Here is a 24,401-nt window from a genome sequence, read left to right on the forward strand (position 1 = left end):
CGATTCACTCCACGTGATATCAAGAAACGGCTGAGTGCACTGGATACAGCAAAGGCTATGGGCCCCGACAACATCCCAGCTGTAGTGCTGAAGACTTGTGCTCCAGAACTAGCTGCGCCTCTCGCCAAGCTGTTCCAGTACAGCTACAACACTGGCATCCACCCGACAATGTGGAAAATTGCCCAGGTATGTCCTGTCCACAAAAAGCAGGACAAATCCAATCCGGCCAATTACCGCCCCATCAGTCTACTCTCAATCATCAGCAAAGTGATGGAAGGTGTCGTCGAAAGTGCTATCAAGCGGCACTTACTCACCAATAACCTGCTCACCGATGCTCAGTTTGGGTTCCGCCAGGACCACTCGGCTCCAGACCTCATTACAGCCTTGGTCCAAACATGGACAAAAGAGCTGAATTTCAGAGGTGAGGTGAGAGTGACTGCCCTTGACATCAAGGCAGCATTTGACCGAGTGTGGCACCAAGGAGCCCTCGTAAAATTGAAGTCAATGGGAATCAGGGGGAAAACTCTCCAGTGGCTGGAGTCATACCTGGCACAAAGGAAGATGATAGTGGTTGTTGGAGGCCAGTCATCTCAGCCCCAGGGCATTGCTGCAGGAGTTCCTCAGGGCAGTGTCCTAGGCCGAACCATCTTCAGCTGCTTCATCAATGACCTTCCCTCCATCATAAGGTCAGAAATGGGGATGTTCGCTGATGACTGCACAGTGTTCAGTTCCATTCGCAACCCCTCAGATAATGAAGCATTCCGAGCCTGCATGCAGCAAGACCTGGACAACATCCAGGCTTGGGCTCATAAGTGGCAAGTAACATTCGCGCCAGATAAGTGCTAGGCAATGACCATCTCCAACAAGAGAGAGTCTAACCACCTCCCCTTGACATTCAACGGCATTACCATCGCCGAATCCCCCACCATCAACATCCTGGGGGTCACCATTGACCAGAAACTGAACTGGACCAGCCATATAAATACTGTGGCTACGAGAGCAGGTCAGAGGCTGGGTATTCTGCGGCGAGTGACTCACCTCCTGACTCCCCAAAGCCTTTTCACCATCTACAAGGCACAAGTCAGGAGTGTGATGGAATACTCTCCACTTGCCTGGATGAGTGCAGCTCCAACAACACTCAAGAAGCTCGACACCATCCAAGATAAAGCAGCCCACTTGATTGGCACCCCATCCACCACCCTAAACATTCACTCCCTTCACCACCGGCGCACTGTGGCTGCAGTGTGCACCATCCACAGGATGCACTGCAGCAACTCGCCAAGGCTTCTTCGACAGCACCTCCCAAACCCGCGACCTCTACCACCTAGAAGGACAAGGGCAGCAGGCGCATGGGAACAACACCACCTGCACGTTCCCCTCCAAGTCACGCACCATCCCAACTTGGAAATATATCGCCGTTCCTTCATCGTCGCTGGGTCAAAATCCTGGAACTCCCTCCCTAACAGCACTGTGGGAGAACCTTCACCACACGGACTGCAGCGGTTCAAGAAGGCGGCTCACCACCACCTTCTCGAGGGCAATTAGGGATGGGCAATAAATGCCGGCCTCGCCAGCGACGCCCACATCCCGTGAACGAATAAAAAAATGTTTTAAAAAGTTCAGAGTGAGGGTTAGTTTAGAGAGAGGATTAGTTCAGAGAGAGGATTAGTTCAGAGTGAGGGTTAGTTCAGAGTGAGGGTTAGTTTAGAGAGAGGATTAGTTCAGAGTGAGGGTTAGTTCAGAGAGAGGATTAGTTCAGAGTGAGGGTTAGTTCAGAGAGAGGATTAGTTCAGAGTGAGGGTTAGTTCAGAGTGAGGGTTAGTTTAGAGAGAGGATTAGTTCAGAGTGAGGGTTAGTTCAGAGTGAGGGTTAGTTTAGAGAGAGGATTAGTTCAGAGTGAGGGTTAGTTCAGAGAGAGGATTAGTTCAGAGTGAGGGTTAGTTCAGAGAGAGGATTAGTTCAGAGTGAGGGTTAGTTCAGAGTTGGGGCTCATTTACTGTTTGTGTTAGTTTAAAGTTAGAATTAATCTAGAGTTACTATTAGTTTAAAGTTAGAGTCAGTGTAGAGTGAGGGTTAGTTTAGTGTTAGGGTTAGTTTAAAGTTAGGTTGAATTTATGGTTCGGGTTAGTTTAGAATCTGTTAGTTTAAAGTAAGAGTTGGTTTAAAGTAAGAGTTGGTTTATGATGAGTGCAAGTTAGGGTAAGCGTTAGGGTTATTTTACAGTGAAAGTTAGTTTAGAGTTAGAATTGGTTTAGTGTGAGTTAGTTTAGAGTGAGGGTTGATGTAGAGTGAGGGTTGGTGTAGAGTGAGGGTTAGTTTTTGGTTAGGCCAGTTTAGAGTGAGAGCTAGTTCAGGGTGAGGGCTAGTTTAGACTAAGGGTTATTTTACAGTTACAGTTAGTCTATGATGAAGGTTAGTTTAGAGTGAAGTTTAGTTTAGAGTGAGGTTCAGTTTAGAGTGAGGGTTAGTTTAGAGTGAGGTTCAGTTTAGAGTGAGGGTTAGTTTATAATTAGGGTTAGTTTAGAGTGAAGTTTAGTTTAGAGTGAGGTTCAGTTTAGAGTGAGGGTTAGTTTATGATTAGGGTTAGTTTAGAGTGAGGGTTAGTTCATAGCTAGGGTTAATTTGGCATGAGGGTTTATTTAGCATCGGGCTTAATTTAGACTAATGGTGAGTTTAGAGTGAGGGCTGGTTTACAAGTTAGAATTAGTTCAGAGTTTGGTTCATAGTTAGGGTTAATTTAGAGGTTTGGCTCATGGTTAGAGTTAGTTTAGAGTGAGGGTTAGTTTAGAGTGAGGGTTAGTTTCGAGTGAGGGTTAGTTTAGAGTGAGGGTTAGTTTAGAGGATTAGTTTATGGCTAGAGTTAGGGTTAATTTAGAACGAGAGTTAGTTTAGAGTGAGGGTTGCTCCATAGTTTGGATTAATATAAGGTTAATATATGGTAAAATGTGAGTCTACACAAGACGAGGCCGGCTGAGACTGCAATGTTTCTCACTTATATCGGGCTGCAGTCTGGGGGTGAGGAATGTCAGGCCAGCATTACAAGGATCAGGAGACCCCAGGTAGCCAATCAGGGACGATGTTTAGTTTAAAAACTATCTCAGCCCTCCAATTAAAACCTTTGGCCTGTGTGTGGTATTCACTGAGAAGGTCAGGTGTGGCAGACGTCTGGTCAAACTCACGACCTTAACTCCTGGCACTGATCACTGATCCCCGAGTGTGTCACATTCAGCACTAAACAGTGAAAGTTCTGCTCATCTCCAGCAGTAGCTTCACAGCTGACTTATTTTTCGATTTGATTGTTCAGCTGTGAGGTACATTCACCGATCCAGAACATTCTCCGTAAACACAGCCTCGCTCCATGGGAGTCTGGGTTGTCGAACTGTAAAACTCAATAGGCTCAATTTTGAAATGGTGGGGGGTTGGCAGCAGTGGGGGGGGTGAAGGAGGGCGTGGCAAACCCGACCAAAAAAAACTTAACGTCTCTGACGCGATCGCAATGTAATTAATGGCGATTAAAGTTCAGTCAGGGTTTCACACCCGGCAGCCACTGATCGACAGACTGGCCGCCGACAGGAGCTGCAACACGAGGGGGGGGGCGAGAAAGAGAGAGAGTGAGACGTCATCCAGGGCTGGATTGGAAGATCGGGGTGGGGGGGAGAGGAGAAGATCAAGGGGGAGAGGGGGAGATCGGGGGGAGAGGGGAAGATCGGGGGGGGAGTGGGGAAGATCGAGGGGGAGAGGGGAGATCGGGGGGAGAGGGGAAGATCGGGGGGGGAGAGGGGAAGATCGGGGGGGGGAGAGGGGAAGATCGGGGGGGGAGGGGGAGATCGGGGGGAGAGGGGAAGATCGGGGGGGGAGAGGGGAAGATCGGGGGGGGAGAGGGGAAGATCAAGGGGGAGAGGGAAAGATCGGGGGGGGAGAGGGGAAGATCGGGGGGGGAGAGGGGAAGATCGGGGGGGGAGAGGGGAAGATCGGGGGGGGAGAGGGGAAGATCGGGGGGGGAGGGGGAAGATCGGGGGGGGAGAGGGGGAGATCGGGGGGGGAGGGGGAAGATCGGGGGGGGAGGGGGAAGATCGGGGGGGGGAGGGGGAAGATCGGGGGGGGAGAGGGGGAGATCGGGGGGAGAGGGGAAGATCGGGGGGGGAGAGGGTAAGATCGGGGGGGGAGGGGAAGATCGGGGGGGGAGAGGGGAAGATCGGGGGGGGAGGGGGAGATCGGGGGGAGAGGGGAAGATCGGGGGGGGAGAGGGGAAGATCGGGGGGGGAGAGGGGAAGATCGGGGAGGGAGAGGGAAAGATCGGGGGGGGAGAGGGGAAGATCGGGGGGGGAGGGGGAAGATCGGGGGGGGAGAGGGGAAGATCGGGGGGGGAGAGGGGAAGATCGGGGGGGAGAGGGGAAGATCGGGGGGAGAGGGGAAGATCGAGGGGGAGAGGGGAAGATCGGGGGGGGAGAGGGAAAGATCGGGGGGGGGGGAGAGGGGAAGATCGGGGGGGGAGAGGGGAAGATCGGGGGGGGAGAGGGGAAGATCGGGGGGGGGAGAGGGGGAGATCGAGGGGGAGAGGGGGAGATCGGGGGGGGGAGAGGGGAAGATCGGGGGGGGAGAGGGGAAGATCGGGGGGGGAGAGGGGAAGATCGAGGGGGAGAGGGGAAGATCGAGGGGGAGAGGGGAAGATCGAGGGCGAGAGGGGAAGATCGGGGGGAGAGGGGAAGATCGAGGGGGAGAGGGGAAGTTCGAGGGGGAGAGGGGAAGATCGGGGGGAGAGGGGAAGATCGAGGGGGAGAGGGGAAGATCGAGGGGAGAGGGGAAGATCTGGGGGAGAGGGGAAGATCGGGGGGAGAGGGGAAGATCGGGGGGAGAGGGGAAGATCAAGGGGGAGAGGGGAAGATCGGGGGGAGAGGGGAAGATCGGGGGGGGAGAGGGGAAGATCGGGGGGGGAGAGGGGGTAAGATCGGGGGGGGAGAGGGGAAGATCGAGGGAGAGGGGAAAATCAATGGGGGTGAAGAGGGGGAGATCGGAGAGGGAGACATCGGAGCAGGGTGGAAAGGTCGGCTGATTTTGTGTTTTAACTTCCTTGCTTGGTTTTTTATTTAATTTATTTTGTTCCTTTTTCCCTGATCCGGCCCTGGTTTCACCAGGCATGAATCAGAAGTGGTGGGAAAGCCGCCCAGGGAAGTTAAAAATCATTCCAACTACCTAATATATCACAGGTAAAGTGCTTTCAGTACCTCAAATATGGTTCTTTAACTATCATCTCGCTGGATTTAATTGCTGTTTGTGGGAAACTAGGATGTCAGCGGGTTGGAGATGGCTTCTGAACCCCACTCTGCATTTCCACAATTTTCGCAGCCCCCCTGCCCCCAACGCACCCGCAATTTAAGTTTAAAATTGAGCCCAATGAGTGGGGATGTGCTGGCCCGATGTACAGGCTCTCCTGTGCCTGTAGCTCAGGGACTGGGCCTGGCCCGATGTACAGGCTCTCCTGTGCCTGTAGCTCAGAGACTGGGCCTGGCCCGATGTACAGGCTCTCCTGTGCCTGTAGCTCAGGGACTGGGCCTGGCCCGATGGACAGGCTCTCCTGTGCCTGTAGCTCAGGGACTGGGCCTGGCCCGATGGACAGGCTCTCCTGTGCCTGTAGCTCAGGGACTGGGCCTGGCCCGATGGACAGGCTCTCCTGTGCCTGTAGCTCAGGGACTGGGCCTGGCCCGATGGACAGGCTCTCCTGTGCCTGTAGCTCAGGGACTGGGCCTGGCCCGATGGACAGGCTCTCCTGTGCCTGTAGCTCAGGGACTGGGCCTGGCCCGATGGACAGGCTCTCCTGTGCCTGTAGCTCAGGGACTGGGCCTGGCCCGATGGACAGGCTCTCCTGTGCCTGTAGCTCAGGGACTGGGCCTGGCCCGATGGACAGGCTCTCCTGTGCCTGTAGCTCAGGGACTGGGCCTGGCCCGATGTACAGGCTCTCCTGTGCTTGTAGCTCAGGGACTGGGCCTGGCCCGATGGACAGGCTCTCCTGTGCCTGTAGCTCAGGGACTGGGCCTGGCCCGATGTACAGGCTCTCCTGTGCCTGTAGCTCAGGGACTGGGCCTGGCCCGATGTACAGGCTCTCCTGTGCTTGTAGCTCAGGGACTGGGCCTGGCCCGATGGACAGGCTCTCCTGTGCCTGTAGCTCAGGGACTGGGCCTGGCCCGATGTACAGGCTCTCCTGTGCTTGTAGCTCAGGGACTGGGCCTGGCCCAATTTTCTATAGACTGCAGGCACAGGAAAAGTTTCTCACAAAGAAATGAATGCACTGAGAAAAATGCAACAAAAATGTAAACAAAGACACTTTTTCACATGAGAACCTCACCTAGCCCTGTCCCTGGACCCTCCGTGTGCACTGGGGGTACGTATCGTACTTTGTGCTGACACTCTCCCACAGTTCTGCTGTCCGTGTGCTATCCCACTCACCCATCATCCCTGTGCTCGCTATAGTGGGATAAACGGAGAGGGGGATGCGTAAGAGGCCAGAGATGGAGAAATGGAGTGTTGAGGGGGACTTTTGGGGCTGGGGGAGGTTACAGAGATAGGGAGGAGCGAGGCCATAAAGAGATTGAAATATGAGGATGAGAATTTTAAATTTGAGGCGTTCAGGGACTGTCAGCAAGGATGGCGATGATGGATGAGAAGGACATGGTGTTGGATAGGACACGGACAGCAGAGATTTGGACAAGGCGAGGTTTACAGAGGATGGGAGGCCGACCTGGGGAGCATTGGAATAGTTGAGTCTGCAGGTGACAAAGGCACGGGTAACATTGACATTTAAATTCATCTTCCTTGGTTAAACAAACTGAAACAGAAAGTGCTTGGAGCCTGAAGTTTTCACTTTAGTGGGATGGAACTGGATTAATGTGGGCAAAGTGGCATCTTTAGGAAGAGAGCTTTCTTCACTATTCAACCTTAATCTGTGAATGGCAACTCGAAGCAAACATCTACCTAGCAACAGTGGCCCATCCTAATCAAACTGACCAATGGCAACCAATGGTAACTAACATCAACTAATTACTACCAACACTGGTCAACAGAGATCGTTGCCAACTAGCAACAACTGATTGATGTGATCAATACTGGTGAGCAACACTAACCAATGCCAATTATCACTGACCAACCCTAACCTGAAATAGAAGGAAAGGGAAGACCATGGTTGTGAGGAAGTGTTGAACTTGACGTTAAAGGGTTTGTTAATGTCTCTGCTTCCCCACAGATTGCAAATTATTTGAAGGCAGTGAATGAAATTTACGAGAAGGTGAACTTTGAGGGGATACGTCACATCAATTTCAAGGTGAAGGAACTGTCTGTAAGTATAACATTTCAAACTCTTGCCAAATGATCCCAAAGGTGGACAGTTCAAAGATTCAGAGCTCTGGTGTCTTGTGAGGGAGTTATTTTCTCCCTGTGATGTGCAGCATCCATCGTAGAATCCAGGAGGAGCAACCGACTGCTAATGATGTGAGGGTACAGTAGTGAGTGGTGATGTGAGGGTACAGTAGTGAGTGGTGATGTGAGGGTACAGTAGTGAGTGGTGATGTGAGGGTACAGTAGTGAGTGGTGATGTGAGGGTACAGTAGTGAGTGGTGATGTGAGGGTACAGTAGTGAGTGGTGATGTGAGGGTACAGTAGTGAGTGGTGATGTGAGGGTACAGTAGTGAGTGGTGATGTTACTACACTAGTAATCCAGAGATCATGAGTTCAAGTCCCATCTTGAACAGTTTGAGAAATCTAGTGACCATAAAACTGTCAGATTGTTGTAAAAACCCAACTAGTTCACTATTGTCTTTTAGGGAAGGAAACCTGCCATCCTTATCAGGTCTGGACTATATATGACTCCAGTCCCACACCAATGTGGTTGACCATTAACTGCCCTCAGTTATCAGGAGTGGGCAATAAATGCCAGCCTAACCAACAATACCAACATCCTGAGAATGAAATAAAAGAACAAATGATGCCCTCAAACTGTTGATGGGGAGGTACATATGAGGAGTTATCCTCCTGGCCTCCCTCTCTCTCCTGGCAGGTGTAGTGGCCTCCATTACTTTCCCTCTCGGCCAGGGTTGGTGCAGAAGGTTAAGGGAAAGAAGAGGGGATAAAATATGTTTAAAAATGTATCCATTTTCCTCTTGATGTTGCTATCGTTAAATCCCCACTTATACCCTACTTTTCTTTTCCATATTTCTCAGTCACTTTTATTCCATATTCCAAAAATTAGGACAGCTTTTTATAATCTGCATTCCAATTGTGAGTGAACCCAATTTACAGCAAGAGAGAGACGCACCCAGGATTCCCCTAAAGTGAAGTATCTGTAACTCTCCAGCACCACTGGGACATACACCAAGCTCCCCCGTGACCTCTCTCAACAGATTCTCAAGCTGTATTAAATTATGGGCCAGTTCAGCACTCGCTGTGAACCAGTTTAAACCTGTTCCAGCCACACTTCACTTTGGACACGTACAGCCAGTGGAGAGGAGAGACTTTCATCCCATCATCCTGGCTCGGATCCAAAGACAGGTGAAAGGAGTGTCACTAACTGTGCCAATAACTCGCCTCAGTGTCTGCTTTAGTCATTTGGAGGTGCATCTTTGTGCAGCCTTTCTAAAAACATCTCTTTCTTTAATGGCTTGTAATAAAGCAGCTTTGAAATGTTGAATTTTAGATTGACTCTGAATACGACAGGACCAATCCTCTCCACGCCCGCTTTATCAGCATGGAGAAACTTCTGATATTACATTCCAAAGGCAACTGGAGCGAGTACTGTCTGTCATATCTCCTGTCAGACCGAGATTACAGTGGCATGCTGGGAGTGGCGTGGCAAGGGAACCTGGGTAAGGATAGTCCACCTTTCGAGAGGTTAGTAAGAACAGTGATTTAACAGTTATCTTATCCACCTTCAAAGGCAAGGCTGTAAATGAAGAGGTGATGAACCATCAGGGCCACACAGAAGAGGCAAAGAGAAACTAGCTCAGCTCACAGAGAAACAGTAGGTTCTTAGAGAAATATTAAGCCGCATTGCTAGTGTGAGCCATGGCGCAGTAACTAACACTCTGCCCTGGGAGTCAGAAGGTTGTGAGTTCATGCCCCCCTCCAGAGACTTGAGCACAGTGGACCAGAAATTGCTGTGAGCAGTGAATGGATGTCACCTACCACTTGTAAGTAACTAACTCACCCACAAGATTATCACAGACATCTGAGTGCTAACTTACTTTAATTGAGAGCTGCAAGAAGGGCAGTGGTTCATTCCGGGCTTCTCTGACCTGTGAGAGTGGGGAAAGGATCTCTCTGCCCCTCCACCAACCAGCTGGAAGCAAGCCACACTGTGAGAACCAGGAAGTGAAGCTCATTCACAAACCGCGCAGACTAAGAACCAGGAAGTGTCAGATAAGGCTAGTAAATGTACTATAAAATCAGATAGAGAGAGGGCAAAATTAAAAGACTAAGATAAAAATGTAACATTTTTAAATTAATTATTTTTTAAATGTCCAAAAACTATTAAAATCCAGAGTAATGAGCCTCCGCATTTTAAAAAATTAATTTTCAGGGCCAGAGAGTTTGTTTGGCAGTCATTAATACCACGCTGTTAAAAGTTAATTTGGACCTGATATAACTCAGTGTAGCTTTTCTCTGGCGAGATTAGGTAGTTTCCAGCTGGGCAGGAGAGCAAGTTTACGCTGATCCATTGATTCCAGCCGGCGATATCTCTAACGCAAAGCTGTCAGATCAGCAGGGAATCAGGAAGTGAAAGTTGACTGCGCACGCACGCTCGCTCGTCGGAACTTGCTCTTCCATTTGCTCTGAATTAACAGTGAGCCATAGAAACATAGTAGGTACAGCACAGCAGGAGGCCATTCTGCCCTTTGTGTCCGTGCTGGCTCTTTGAAAGAGCTAGCCAATTAGTCCCATTACCCTGCTCTTTCCCCGTAGCCCTGTAAAAAAATTTCCCTTCAAGTATTTATCCAATTCCCCCTTGACAGTTCCTATTGAATCTGCTTCCACCGCCCTTTCAGGCAGCGCATTCCAGATCATAACAATTCGCTGCGTAAACAAATGTTTCCTCATGTCGCATCTGGCTCTTTTGCCGATCACCTTAAACCTGGGAACAGTTTCTCCTTATTTACTCTGTCAAAATCATTCATGATTTTGAACACCTCTATCAAATCTCCCCTTAACCTTCTCTGCTCTGAGGAGAACAATTCCAGCTTCTCCAGTCTCTCCACATAACTGAAGTCCCTCATCCCTGGAACCATTCTAGTAAATCTCTTCTGCACCCTCTCTAAGGCCTTCACATCCTTCCTAAAGTGTGGTGCCCAGAATTGAACACAATACTTCAGCTGAGACCTAACCAGTGTTTATAAAGGTTTAGCATAACTTCCTTGCTTTTGTAATCTGTGCCTCTATTAATAAAGCCCAGGATCTCATATGCTTTTTAACAGCCTTTTCAACTTGTCCTGTCACCATCAAAGATTTGTGTACATACACCCCCAGGTCTCTGTTCCTGCACCCTTTTACATAAGAACATAAGAAATAGGAGCAGGAATAGACCATCTGGCCCCTTGAGCTCCGCCATTCAACAAGATCATGGCTGATCTTCTACCTCAACTCCATTTTCCTGCACTATCCCCATATCCCTTGATGCCTTTAATATCTAGAAAACTATCGATGCTGTTTTGAATATACTCAATGACTGAGCCTCCACAGCCCTCTGGGGTAGAGAATTCCAAAGATTCACCACCCTCTGAGTGAAGAAATTTCTCCTCATCTCAGTCCTAAATGGCCTACCCCTTATTCTGAGACTGTGACCCCTGGTTCTGGACTCCCCAGCCAGGGAAAACATCCTCCCTGCATCTTCCCTGTCGAGCCCTGAAAGTATTTTGTATGTTTCAATGAGATCACCTCTCATTCTCCTAAACTCTAGAGAATACAGGCCTGGTCTACTCAATCTGTTCATACGACAATCCCGACATCCCAGGAATCAGTCTGGTGAACCTTCGTTGCACTCCCTCTATGGCAACTATATTCTTTCTTAGGTAAGGAGACCAAAATTGTACACAATACTCCAGGTACGGTCTCACCAAGGTCCTATATAATTGCAGTAAGACATCTTTACTCCTGTACTCAAATCCTCTTGTAATAAAGGCCAACATATCATTTGCCTTCCTAATTGCTTGCTGTACCTGCATGTTTGCTTTCAGTGACTGGTGTACAAGGACACCCAGGTCCCTTTGAACATCAACATTTCCCAATCTCTCACCATTTAAATAATACTCTGCATTTCTGTTTTTCCTATCAAAGTCGATAACTTCACATTTTTCTACATTATATTCCATCTGCCATGTTCTTGCCCACTCACTTAGCCTGTCTCTATCCCCTTAAAGCCTCTTTGCATCCTCCTCACAACTCACATTTCCACCTAGTTTTGTGTCATCAGCAAACTTGGAAATATTACATTTGGTTCCCTCATCCAAATCATTGATATATATTGTGAATAGCTGGGGCCCAAGCACCGATCCCTGTGGTACCCCACTGGTCACAGTCTGCCAACCTGATAGAGACCCGTTTATTCCTACTCTCTGTTTTCTCTCTGTTATCCAATTCTCAATCCATGTCAATATATTACCCCCAATTCCATGTGCTCTAATTTTGTTCACCAACCTCCTGTGTGGGACCTTATCGAAAGCCTTATGAAAATCCAAATACACCACATCCACTGGTTCCCCCTCATCTATTCTATTAGATACATCCTCAAAGAACTCCAATGGTTTGTCAAACAAGATTTCCCTTTCATAAATCCATGTTGACTCTGCCAAATCCTATTATTATTTTCTAAGTGTCCTGTTATCACATCCTTTATAATAGATTCTAGCATTTTCCCTACTACTGATGTCAGGCTAACAGGTCTGCAGTTCCCTGTTTTCTCTCTCCCTCCTTTCTTAAATAGTGGGGTTACATTTGCTACCCTCCAATCTGCAGGAACCGTTTAGAATCTATCGAATTTTGGAAAATGACAACCAATGCATCCACTGTCTCTATAGCCACCTCTTTCAAAATCCTGGGGTGTAAATCATCAGGTCCTAGAGATTTATCGACTTTCAGTCCCATTAATTTCTCTAGTACTATCTTTTTTACTAATACTAATTTCTTTCAGTTCCCCATTCTCGCCAGACTCTTGGTTCTCTCGTGTTTCTGGAAGGATTTTTGTGCCTTCATCAGTGAAGACAGATAAAAAGTATTTGTTTAATTTCTCTGCCATTTCCTTATTCCACATTATAAATTCACCCGTTTCTGTCTGTAAGGGACCCACATTTGCCTTCGCCAGTCTTTTCCTTTTTACATACCTATAGAAGCTTTTACAGTCCGTTTTTATGATTCTCGCTAGTTTACTCTCATATTCTATTTTCCCTTTCTTTATCAATTTCTTGGTCCTCTTTTGCTGAATTCTAAAATGCTCCCAATCCTCAGGCTTACTGCTTTTACTGGTTAATTTATATGCCTCTTCCTTTGATTTAATACTATCTTTAATTTCTTCTGTTAGCCACAGTTGGACCACTTTTCCTGTTGGGTTTTTGTGCCGTAAAGGAATATTTGTTGCAAATAATGTATTAATTCTGTCTACCGTCATACCTTTTAATGTAATTCCCCAATCAACCACAGCCAACTTGCGCCTCATACCTTCGTAGTTTCCTTTGTTTAGATTTAAGACCCTAGTTTTGGATTGAACTACATCACTTTCAAATTTAATGAAGAATTCTATCATATTATGGTCACTCTTCCCTAAGGGCTCCTTTACAACAAGATTATTAATTAACCCTTTCTCATTGCACAATACTAGATCTAAAATAGCCTGTTCCCTAGTTGGTTCCTCAACATACTGATCTAGAAAACCATCTCGTATACATTCAAATTTAAAATTGTACCATTAGTTTATATTGCCTCTTCTCATTCTTTCAACCAAAATGCATCACTTCACATTTCTCTGTGTTAAATTTCATCTGCCATGTGTCTACCCATTTCACCAGTCTGTTTTTGTCCTCCTGAAATCTGTTATTATTCTCCACATTGTTTACTACATTTCTGAGTTTCGTGTCATCTGCAAACTTTGAAATTATACCCTCTATACTCACTCACTCACCTGACAAAGGAGATAATCTCCGAAAGCTTGTGATTTTAAAATAAAACTGTTGGACTATAACCTGGTGTTGTAAGATTCCTTACATTTGTCCACCCCAGTCCATCACCGGCATCTCCACATCACCTCTATATCCAAGTTCAGGTCATTAATATATACTGGGGAACACCACTGTATACTTCCCTCCAGTCTGATAAACAACCGTTCACCACTACTCTCTGCTTTCTGTCTCTTACCCAATTTTGTATCCACGCTGCCACTGCCCCTTCAATCCCATAGGCTTTAATTTTGCTAACAAGTCTATTATGAAATGCTTTCTCAAATGCCGTTTGAAAGTCCACATACACAACATCAACGGCACTACCCTCATCAATCCTCTCTCTTACTTCAACAAAGAACTTAATCAAGTTAGTCAAACATGATTTTCCTTTAACAAATCCGTGCTGACTTTCATTTATTAGCCCAGGCTTTTCCAACTGCCAATTTATTTTGTCCCGGATTATTGTCTCTGAACATTTCCCCAGCACCGACGTTTATTGCCAGGTTTATCTCTCTCCCCTTTTTTGAACAGGGGTGTAACATTTACAATTCTCCAGTCCTCCGGCACCGTCCCCATATCTAAGGAGGATTGGAAGATTGTGGCCAGAGCCTCCGTAATTTCCACCCTCACTTCCCTCAGTATCCTGGGATGCATCCCGTCTGGACCGGGTGACTTTTCTACTTTTGAGTACTGCCAATCTTTTAAGTTGTAAACAATTTTACAACACCAAGTTATAGTCCAGCAATTTTATTTTAAATTCACAAGCTTTCGGAGATTTTCTCCTTCCTCAGGTAAATGTTTCAAGATCTCCTTGAAGCCTACGCATTTATACATATTGAATAATACATGGTGTTTACAGACTGCCTCTGCAACTGCCCGTTGCCAAGGCAATCACCGTGTTCAGACAGAGAGGTGTCATCTGCAGAACCCCCGAATACACATTCACAAAAAAACAAACAGGGAAAAAAAACAGAGAAAAAAAAGAGACAAAAAAAAAACAGAGAGAGAGGCAGAAACATCCGGAAGGCAGAGAGAGCCAGCAAATGACCCATTATATTAAAAACAGATAACATTTGTTCGCTGGTGGGGTAACGTGTAGCGTGACATGAACCCAAGGTCCCGGCTGAGGCCGTCCTCATGGGTGCGGAACTTGGCCATCAATTTCCGCCCGACGATTTTGCGTTGTCGTGTGTCTCGAAGGCCGCCTTGGAGTACGCCCACCCGAAGGTCGGTGGATGAATGTCCATGACTGCTGAAGTGTTCCCCGACTGGGAGGGAACCCTCCTGTTTGGCGATTGTTGCGCGGTGTCCGTTCATCCGTTGTCGCAGCGCCTGCATGGTCTCGCCAATGTACCATGCTCTGGGGCATCCTTTCCTGCAACGTATGAGGTAGACAACGTTGGCCGAGTCACAGGAGTATGAACCATGCACCTGGTGGGTGGTGTCATCTCGTGTGATGGTGGTATCTGTGTCGATGATCTGGCATGTCCCGCAGAGGCCACCGTGGCAGGGCTGTGCGGCGCCGTGCCTCTTTATCTATTTTTATCCTATCCAATATCACTACCACCTCCTCCTTTACTGCTACAATGGCAGCGTCCTCTTCTCTAGTGAAGACAGAGGTGAAGTATTCATATAATGTCTCAATCTCCACAATAAGATCTCCTTTTCTGTCCCTTCCTTTGACTATCCTTTTACTATTTATATGTTTATAAAAAACTTTTGAGTTTCCTTTTATGTTAGCTGCTAATCTATTCTCAGACTCTCTCTTTGCCCCTCTTATTCCCTTTTTTAGATCTCCTCTGTACTTTCTGGATTCAGTCTGGTTCTCCACTGTATTATGAACCTTACATTAGTCATAAGCCTTGTTTTTCTGTTTCATTTTAATCTCTGTATCTTTAGTCATCCAGGGAGTTCTAGCTTTGGATGCCCTTCTTTCCCTCGAGTGGGAGCCCTCATGTCTGGGTCTCTTGTAGACTCATTGATAGAGATTGGTTGCTATGATTAGTCAACAGCTCCATTATTGTTCTATCAGCTCCTCGAGCCTGTCCACCATTCAATCAGATCCTGGCTGACCTGCACCTCAACTCCATTTACCCACCTTTGCTCCATGTCCCTTGATACCCTCACCCTACAATAATCCATCGATCAATTGACCGAGTATCCACAGCCTTTTGGGGGAGAGAGTTCCACATTTCCACTATCCTTTGTGTAATTTTTTCCCTGATTTCACTCCTGAACGGCCGAGCTCTAATGTTAAGATTGTGCTCCCATGTTCTGGATTCCCCACCAGAGGAAATAACGTTTGTTGCCTTTCGGAACCCTGATCTGCCACGTAGGCTGGCCGTGACCTCGTGATGTGATTGGACAGGTCAAGCCACAGCTCACAATCACTGACTAACACATTCCCTTCCTCACAGGGGACTCTGGAGGAATCTGCTCGCGCAGTCTCAACACAGGTCTGATCACACTGCAGAAATACGGCTCACAAGTTCCACTGAGACTGGTACACATCACTCTGGCTCATGAACTAGGACACAGCCTGGGATCCCCTGTGAGTATACAAGTGACACAGACGGGGGGGGGCAATAATTGGCAACAGTACAGGGTCTGGACAGAGGAAGCCTGGTTCAGGTATTTAAAATAAGGTCTGGACAGTGTGACTTCCAATGGGGGACAGCCCAGATTGACCAGGATGATACCGGGACTAAAAGGGTTACATTGGGAGGAAAGGTTGCTGAGACTCGAGGGTTTATATTCAGTTTAGAAGGTTGAGGTGCGATCTGATTGAAGTCTTTAAAATGAAAGAAGGATATGATAGGGTAGAGAGAAACTATTTCCTCTGGTGGGGGGAGTCCAGAACAAGGGGACATAATCTTAACATTAGAGCTAGGCCGTTCAGGGGTGATGTCAGGAAGCACTTCTTCACACAAAGGGGAGTGGAAATCTGGAACCCTCCCCCCCCCCAAAAGGCTGTGGATGCTGAGGGTCAGTTGAGGCTTTCAAAACCGAGACCGATAGATTTTTGTTGGGTAAGGGTATCGAGGGATGGGGATCAAAGGCGGGTACATGGAGTTGAGGTACAGATCAGCCATGATCTGATTAAATGGCGGAACAATTATGTTTGCAGTTAGTTACAGTCAGGAATCTCTTCCATTTTCGAAGTGAGGTGAGGTCTTGTTAAGATAGCCTGGATCTAATGGCAGATACCAAACAGGGTTTCCAGAGCATGTTACTGCAAGGCTTCTGAAGCAAGGAGAGGTTCACTCCAGAAGGTCTGAGGAGTTGGGGGCCCATGAGAGTCATAAACACGAGGGTCGGAATAATCCAGGATAAGAAGGTTTAAAAAGAGCGAAAGATGTAACAGGAAAATTACCTTAAAACCAGAGAGTCTCAGTCACAAAATACAGACCTTGAATCAAATTGTGAAATCTGTGCTCAGGTTTGAAGATTTTACACATCAACTCTCATAAAAGTGATCAGACAGAAGGAAGGGTCATTTGGAGGGTTGATTTCAGCATTGATAATGTCAAAATAATTTCTTCTTTTTTAAGCACGATGAGGGTGAGGAATGCATCCCACCAGAATCTTCAAATTCCCAGAGGAACGCTGGAAACTTCTTGATGTTTCCTTACGCCTCAGATGGACATGAGTACAACAATGACAAACTCTCTCCGTGCACCATCCGACATATCAGCAAGATCCTGAGGGCAAAGAAAGACCGGTGCTTTGAGGGTAAGAGGGGAAGGTCTGAAGGTTTCAGGCTCAGACTGAGGAACAGACTTGACAGTTCAGAGCCCACACGGACTAAAACTTCTCAATCCTTCATTTCATTCCTCACTGTTCCCAGCATTTAATTATAGTGAAAGGGGCTGAATTTCCACAGATGTTCTCTCACTCTAACTTAGGAGAACAAGCAGAGGAAAAGTGGGTTAAAGGGAAAATCACCCCAAAGCTTCGTAATTGAATGGGACAGCACCAGGTGGAATATTCGTTGTCTAAGTAATTTGGGTTTCCAGTATGGCACTGAGTCAGAGAATGAATTATTCAGTGCACCATGTAGAGAGGGGATTGAGTGTGAGGTGTAGTGAATGAGGGGATTGAGTGTGAGGTGCAGTGAAGGAGGGGATTGAGTGTGAGGTGTAGTGAAGGAGGGGATTGAGTGTGAGGTGCAGTGAACGAGGGGATTGAGTGTGAGGTGTAGTGAAGGAGGGGATTGAGTGTGAGGTGTAGTGAAGGAGGGGATTGAGTGTGAGGTGTAGTGAAGGAGGGGATTGAGTGTGAGGTGCAGTGAAGGAGGGGATTGAGTGTGAGGTGTAGTGAAGGAGGGGATTGAGTGTGAGGTGCAGTGAACGAGGGGATTGAGTGTGAGGTGTAGTGAAGGAGGGGATTGAGTGTGAGGTGCAGTGAAGGAGGGGATTGAGTGTGAGGTGTAGTGAAGGAGGGGATTGAGTGTGAGGTGCAGTGAACGAGGGGATTGAGTGTGAGGTGCAGTGAACGAGGGGATTGAGTGTGAGGTGTAGTGAAGGAGGGGATTGAGTGTGAGGTGCAGTGAAGGAGGGGATTGAGTGTGAGGTGTAGTGAAGGAGGGGATTGAGTGTGAGGTGTAGTGAAGGAGGGGATTGAGTGTGAGGTGTAGTGAAGGAGGGGATTGAGTGTGAGGTGTAGTGAAGGAGGGGATTGAGTGTGAGGTGTAGTGAAGGAGGGGATTGAGTGTGAGGTGCAGTGAAGGAGGGGATTGAGTGTGAGGTGCAGTGAACGAGGGGATTGAGTGTGAGGTGTAGTGAAGGAGGGGATTGAGTGTGAGGTGTAGTGAAGGAGGGGATTGAGTGTGAGGTGTAGTGAAGGAGGGGATTGAGTGTGAGGTGTAGTGAAGGAGGGGATTGAGTGTGAGGTGTAGTGAAGGAGGGGATTGAGTGTGAGGTGCAGTGAACGAGGGGATTGAGTGTGAGGTGTAGTGAACGAGGGGATTGAGTGTGAGGTGTAGTGAGCGAGGGGATTGAGTGTGAGGTGTAGTGAATGAGGGGATTGAGTGTGAGGTGTAGTGAACGAGGGGATTGAGTGTGAGGTGTAGTGAAGGAGGGGATTGAGTGTGAGGTGTAGTGAGCGAGGGGATTGAGTGTGAGGTGTAGTGAACGAGGGGATTGAGTGTGAGGTGTCGTGAACGAGGGGATTGAGTGTGAGGTGTAGTGAACGAGGGGATTGAGTGTGAGGTGTAGTGAACGAGGGGATTGAGTGTGAGGTGTAGTGAAGGAGGGGATTGAGTGTGAGGTGTAGTGAACGAGGGGATTGAGTGTGAGGTGTAGTGAACGAGGGGATTGAGTGTGAGGTGTAGTGAACGAGGGGATTGAGTGTGAGGTGTAGTGAACGAGGGGATTGAGTGTGAGGTGTAGTGAAGGAGGGGATTGAGTGTGAGGTGTAGTGAGCGAGGGGATTGAGTGTGAGGTGTAGTGAACGAGGGGATTGAGTGTGAGGTGTAGTGAACGAGGGGATTGAGTGTGAGGTGTAGTGAACGAGGGGATTGAGTGTGAGGTGTAGTGAACGAGGGGATTGAGTGTGAGGTGTAGTGAACGAGGGGATTGAGTGTGAGGTGTAGTGAAGGAGGGGATTGAGTGTGAGGTGTAGTGAACGAGGGGATTGAGTGTGAGGTGTAGTGAAGGAGGGGATTGAGTGTGAGGTGTAGTGAGCGAGGGGATTGAGTGTGAGGTGTAGTGAACGAGGGGATTGAGTGTGAGGTGTAGTGAACGAGGGGATTGAGTGTGAGGTGTAGTGAACGAGGGGATTGAGTGTGAGGTGTAGTGAACGAGGGGATTGAGTGTGAGGTGTAGTGAACGAGGGGATTGAGTGTGAGGTGTAGTGAACGAGGGGATTGAGTGTGAGGTGTAGTGAACGAGGGGATTGAGTGTGTGGTGTAGTGAACGAGGGGATTGAGTGTGAGGTGTAGTGAAGGAGGGGATTGAGTGTGAGGTGTAGTGAGCGAGGGGATTGAGTGTGAGGTGTAGTGAGCGAGGGGATTGAGTGTGAGGTGTAGTGAGCGAGGGGATTGAGTGTGAGGTGTAGTGAACGAGGGGATTGAGTGTGAGGTGTAGTGAACGAGGGGATGTTTCCTGTTGTTATGTTGGGGGCTCTGTGGAATGTGGAGCAATTGAATGTTTCGCCTCACTCGGTGCTGGAATTGATGGGGAGAAGTTCCCCTCTCCTGAAGGAGACGATGAGATTCTCCCACCTGCTGTGATCTGAATCTTTGAACAACTGCAGAGCAAGTTTTACTGATCCAATGAGAGATGCTCATGTTTGTCTCTTTCGTGCCTTACAGACAGTAAGAGACCAATCTGCGGCAATCAGATTGTTGAGGAGGGAGAGGAGTGTGATGTTGGACACAGTACCACTGATCCTTGTTGCTATGGCGCCAGTCAGTCAATTGACGTTTCCTGTAGGTTGAAGCCAGGGAAACAGTGCAGGTAGGAATTCCACCTTCCAGAAACTTCACAGCGTTTTTCGGATCAGACCGAGGTGGACTTAAAAGATCCCAGGACACTATTTTGAAGAAGGAAGTAACGAGAGGGTTGATGAGGGTAGTGCGGTTGATGTTGTGTATATGGACTTTCAAAAGGCATTTGTTAAAGTAACACATAATATCCTTGTTAGCAAAATTAAAGCCCATGGGATTAAAGGGACAGTGGCAGTGTGGATACAAAATTGGCTAAAGGACAGAAAGCAGAGAGTAGTGGTGAACGGTTGTTTTTCAGACTGGAGGGAAGTATTCAGTGGTGTTCCCCAGAGGTCTGTATTAGGACCACTGCTCTTTTTGATATGTATTAATGACCTGGACTTGGGTATAGAGGGTATAATTTCAAAGTTTGCAGATGACACGAAACTTGGCAATGTAGTAAACAATGTGGAGGATAGTAACAGACTTCAGGAGGACATAGACTGGTGAAATGGGCAGACACATGGCAAGTGAAATTTAATGCAGAGAAATGTGAAATGAGGAAAGGCAGAGAAGGTTAAGGGGAGATTTGATCGAGGTGTTCAAAATCATGAAGGGTTTTGACAGAATAAATAAGGAGAAACTGTTTCCAGTGACAGAAGGGTCAGTAACCAGGGGACACAGATTTAAGGTGATCGGTAGAAGAGCAACAGCGGACATGAGGAAACATATTTTTTTACGCAGTGAGTTGCAGTGATCAGGAATTCACTGCCTGAAAGGGCGGTGGAAGCAGATTCAATAGTAACTTTCAAAAGGGAATTAGATAAATATTTGAAAGGAAAAATTTATGGGTCTATGGGGAAAGAGCAGGGGAATGGGACTAATTGGATAGATCTTTCAAAAAGCTGGCACATGCAGGATGGACTGAATGGCCTCCTTCTGTGCTGTACCTACTATGATGCTATGTTAAGAATGGTGTCCTGGCCAATATTTATTCCTCAACTAAAATTACTAAAACAGATGATCCGGTCATTATTACAACTCTATTTGTGGGATCTTGCTGTGCGTAAATTGGTTGCTGCATTTGTTGCGTTACAAAAGTGTCTACTCTTCAAAAATGTACCTCATTGGCTATAAAGTGCTTTGGGACATCCGGAGGTCATGAACGACACTATATAAATGCAAGTGTTTCTTTCTTCTTCTTGTTTTAATACACTGTATCACATGGCGTGACGCTCTTGGCTTTATAAGACAATGTGTCAGGCCACTTAGAATGAGCAATGCCACAGGAGATTTGTTGGATTTTCCTTCTGTTCACTTCCAAATACCCAGCACCATGGCATCCAATGCCTCATCTAGGAATTAGACCAGCTTTGCCCTCCAAACATTTCGGGAAAAAAACAATACATATTTTAGCAGCCCTTTACCAGCTGCTGGCACCCAGTAATTCACCCCTGCCACCTTGCCATCCCCCCAGCGTTCCATGCAAAACTCGCAGTGAGGGCTGCAGTAAATATGTAAATGGACTGTCCTGGCATTGTGGGGCGGTGTTAGTCTATCCTCATGGAGTCGAGACCTCATTGTTGGCTACACATTTGCTGTCGATTCACTGTCCAGCACAGGGACACAGAACTAATTTCATTTCACATCTGGACGGGTAACACAAAAGGGGAAATTTAATCTCCTCCACCTGGCGGAAACCGGGCGGAGCAAGAACTAAATTCCAGTCGCTATAGTTACCGCCCAGCGGCCATTTTAACACTGCTGTCTTGGGAGGTTGAGGGGTCCACCTGACTCGTGAGTAAGTGTAAATTGGTGTCCCACCATGTACATGGGATCCCTGACAGCTGCTGTAATGGACTACAGAACGGAGTGTCTGCCATTGACACTCGGCTCTGTTAAATGTGGCGGGTAAGAAGACCAAGCCTTTACAGGTAAGTGTAGAAATTATTCTTGTGGGTCCAAGAGGAACAGAAGTGTGCCCCACAGAGGAGGTTTAGGCCGTTGCTGCCCAGTGCTCCCCCAATTCCCCGTTTGCGATGGAATATGTTTCTCCCCATTTGAGTTCCACACACTGCTTAATGCAGCAAAATGGCTTGTCGATTGGACTTTGATTACTAAAGGGTAATTAAAACTAATTAAAATCCCATTTTCCGGCATTGCTGGCGATTTTGTGTCAGGTTAACATTGGTTGCACCTGTATGTTACAATTTCAAATCAGCAGCACATGTGAGGGTAAAGAAAGAATGAACTTGAATGAACTAATTGGATAGCTCTTTCAAAGAGCCAGCACAGACACGATGGGCCAAGTGTCCTCCTTCCGTGCTGTTTGATTCTGTGATGGAAATGAATTGCCAGCAGGTGGTAAGGGTTTGCTGAAAGCTGCACCTGTATGCGTTTCAAAATATTTATCTGATACATGGAGAGCAGCACCAGATTCTGTTCAATACCAGGAGGCAATGGCATGATCTCAAATCTATACTCTGCCCCTGACAGTAAGTGTAGTGAGAGTCTCTAACAACTGTCTGTAACACACTGCGGTGCTCACTTGTGACCCTATTTCACCGGCACCAGGAGCGGGCTGTATGAGGAATGGGAGATTTCCCAAGGACCCCCGTGTATGGTTCCTGTGTTATCGGCACTCCCCCATTTTCTGTAAGAGTCCCACGCCCATTTGGGAGACCCAGCTCCCCCCGCCCAGGCCCACCCTGTATCCCCTGCTTTGTCTCTCTCTCCCGTGTATATATAATTATATGATGGTGAATAGCAGGGAGATGTAAAATCCTGACATGTGAATTCCTGTTTCCTCTGACAGTCCCAGTCCCAGGAAATATGATCCCAGCAGAAAGTTCTTTGTTCCACCCGTGCGATACTTCTAACTTAATTAAAACATTAATTATGTATTGAAATCAGAGGAAAGTCATCTCTCAGAAGCTGCAAATGCTGGAGGCAGAGAGACATCTTGGAGCTCACTCAGTCTCCACTTCAAACTTGTACAGAACACAACTTCACACATACATTCATACACAAAGACAGTCGGGCCCTAACTACCCACATACAGTGACAGTACTGTGGCCTCTCTCTATATTACTACTCAATTCCGGTATATGTACACCCCGATATACATATATGTACACACACATATACATATGTACCCCAATGTACATACCCCAATATACATATATATGTATGCACATATGTGTATACACCCCATATACACTCATACATACAGGAGGGATATGCATGTTATATATCAGCACTGTCCAATACATTAATCATTGGCTAATTCAGAATCTAGATGTGGCTAATTGCATTTCTCATTAGAAATAAAAAATGAGTGATAGACACGGTCATTGGGCATGTGATCTCAATACTCCTTTGCATGACGTATGCGTGTGAACTTTAACCTTTTTGTGCGTTTGTTGGTACAATGGTAAGATGATGACACTAAATTAGGAGGAACAGTGAGAAGTGCAGATGGGACCTGGACAGATTAAGTGAGTGGGTAAAACTGTGGCCGATAAAGGTCATTGTGGGTAAACGTGAAGTCATCCTCTTTGGATCCAAGAAAGACAAATCCGAATATTTTCTAAATGACGAGAGACTAGGAACTGTAGAGAAGCAAATGAATTTGGGTATCAAGGTACACAATTATTAAAAGCATTGGGGTTCATTTCGAGAGGAATAGAATTGAAAAGCAGAGAACTTATGTTAAACTTATATAGAACCTTGGTTAGAACCATAGAACCAGAGAAAAGATACAGCACAGAGGGGGCCATTCGGCCCATCATGTATGCGCCGGCTCAAAGAACAACCAGGTGCCCATTTTAATCCCACCTTCCAGCACCCGGTCCGTAGCCCTGCAGCTCACAGCACTTTAGGTGCAGGTCCAGGTACTTTTTAAAAGAGTTGAGGGTCCCTGCCTCTACCACCAATTCGGGCAGCGAATTCCCTACACCCACCACCCTCTGGGTAAAAAGGTTTTTCCTCATGTCCCCTCTAATCCTTCCGCCAATCAACTTAAATCTATGTCCTCTAGTTCTTGAACTCTCCGCTAGGGGAAACAGGTACTTCCTGTCTACTCTAGGCCCCTCATAATTTTGTACACCTCAATCAAGTCTCCCCTCAGCCTCCTCTGCTCCAAGGAAAACAACCCCAGCCTATCCAATCTCTCCTCGTAGCTGCAATTTTCAAGCCCTGGCAACATTCTTGTAAATCTTCTCTGCACTCTCTCCAGAGCAATTACGTCCTTCCTGTTATGTGGTGACCAGAACTGCGCACAATACTCCAGCTGTGGCCTTACCAGCGTTTTATACAGTTCCATCATTACATCCCTGCTTTTGTATTCTATACCTCGGCTAATAACGGAGAGCATTCCGTATGCCTTCTTCACAACCTTATCTACCTGAACTGCCATTTTCAGGGACCTGTGCACATGGACTCCAAGGTCTCTCACTTCCTCTACCCCTCAATATATTCCCGTTTACTGCTATCTCCGGGTTGAACTCCATTTGCCACTTTTCTCACCACTCCACCAACCCATTGATATCTTTTTGGAGTCTACAGCTATCCTCTTCACTATCAACTACACGGCTAATTTTTGTGTCGTCTGCAAATTTGCCAATCATACCCCCTACATTCAAGTCCAAATCATTAATATGTACCACAAACAGCAAGGGACCCAACACTGAGCCCTGTGGCACACCACTGGAAACGGATTTCCATTCTCAAAGACATCCATCGACTTTTACCCTTTGTTTCCTGATACTGAGCCAATTGTGGAT

The 24,401-nt window shown here is 47.2% G+C and overlaps 1 protein-coding gene across 3 annotated transcripts in view; it reads left to right on the forward strand.

Annotated features, from left to right (window-relative positions):
• si:ch1073-396h14.1 (disintegrin and metalloproteinase domain-containing protein 10) overlaps positions 1 to 24,401 on the forward strand; it is a 660,397-nt gene that overhangs the window by 545,511 nt on the left and 90,485 nt on the right. For all 3 annotated transcript variants that reach the window (XM_067967993.1, XM_067967994.1, XM_067967995.1), the window contains 5 exons: positions 7,238 to 7,330; positions 8,684 to 8,852; positions 15,608 to 15,741; positions 16,742 to 16,922; positions 19,504 to 19,648. In XM_067967993.1, coding sequence (XP_067824094.1) covers positions 7,238 to 7,330; positions 8,684 to 8,852; positions 15,608 to 15,741; positions 16,742 to 16,922; positions 19,504 to 19,648 — 722 coding nt within the window. The remainder of the gene's footprint in view (positions 1 to 7,237; positions 7,331 to 8,683; positions 8,853 to 15,607; positions 15,742 to 16,741; positions 16,923 to 19,503; positions 19,649 to 24,401) is intronic.

Source organism: Heptranchias perlo, chromosome 29, assembly GCF_035084215.1.
Source record: "Heptranchias perlo isolate sHepPer1 chromosome 29, sHepPer1.hap1, whole genome shotgun sequence".
Lineage (NCBI taxonomy): Eukaryota > Metazoa > Chordata > Chondrichthyes > Hexanchiformes > Hexanchidae > Heptranchias > Heptranchias perlo.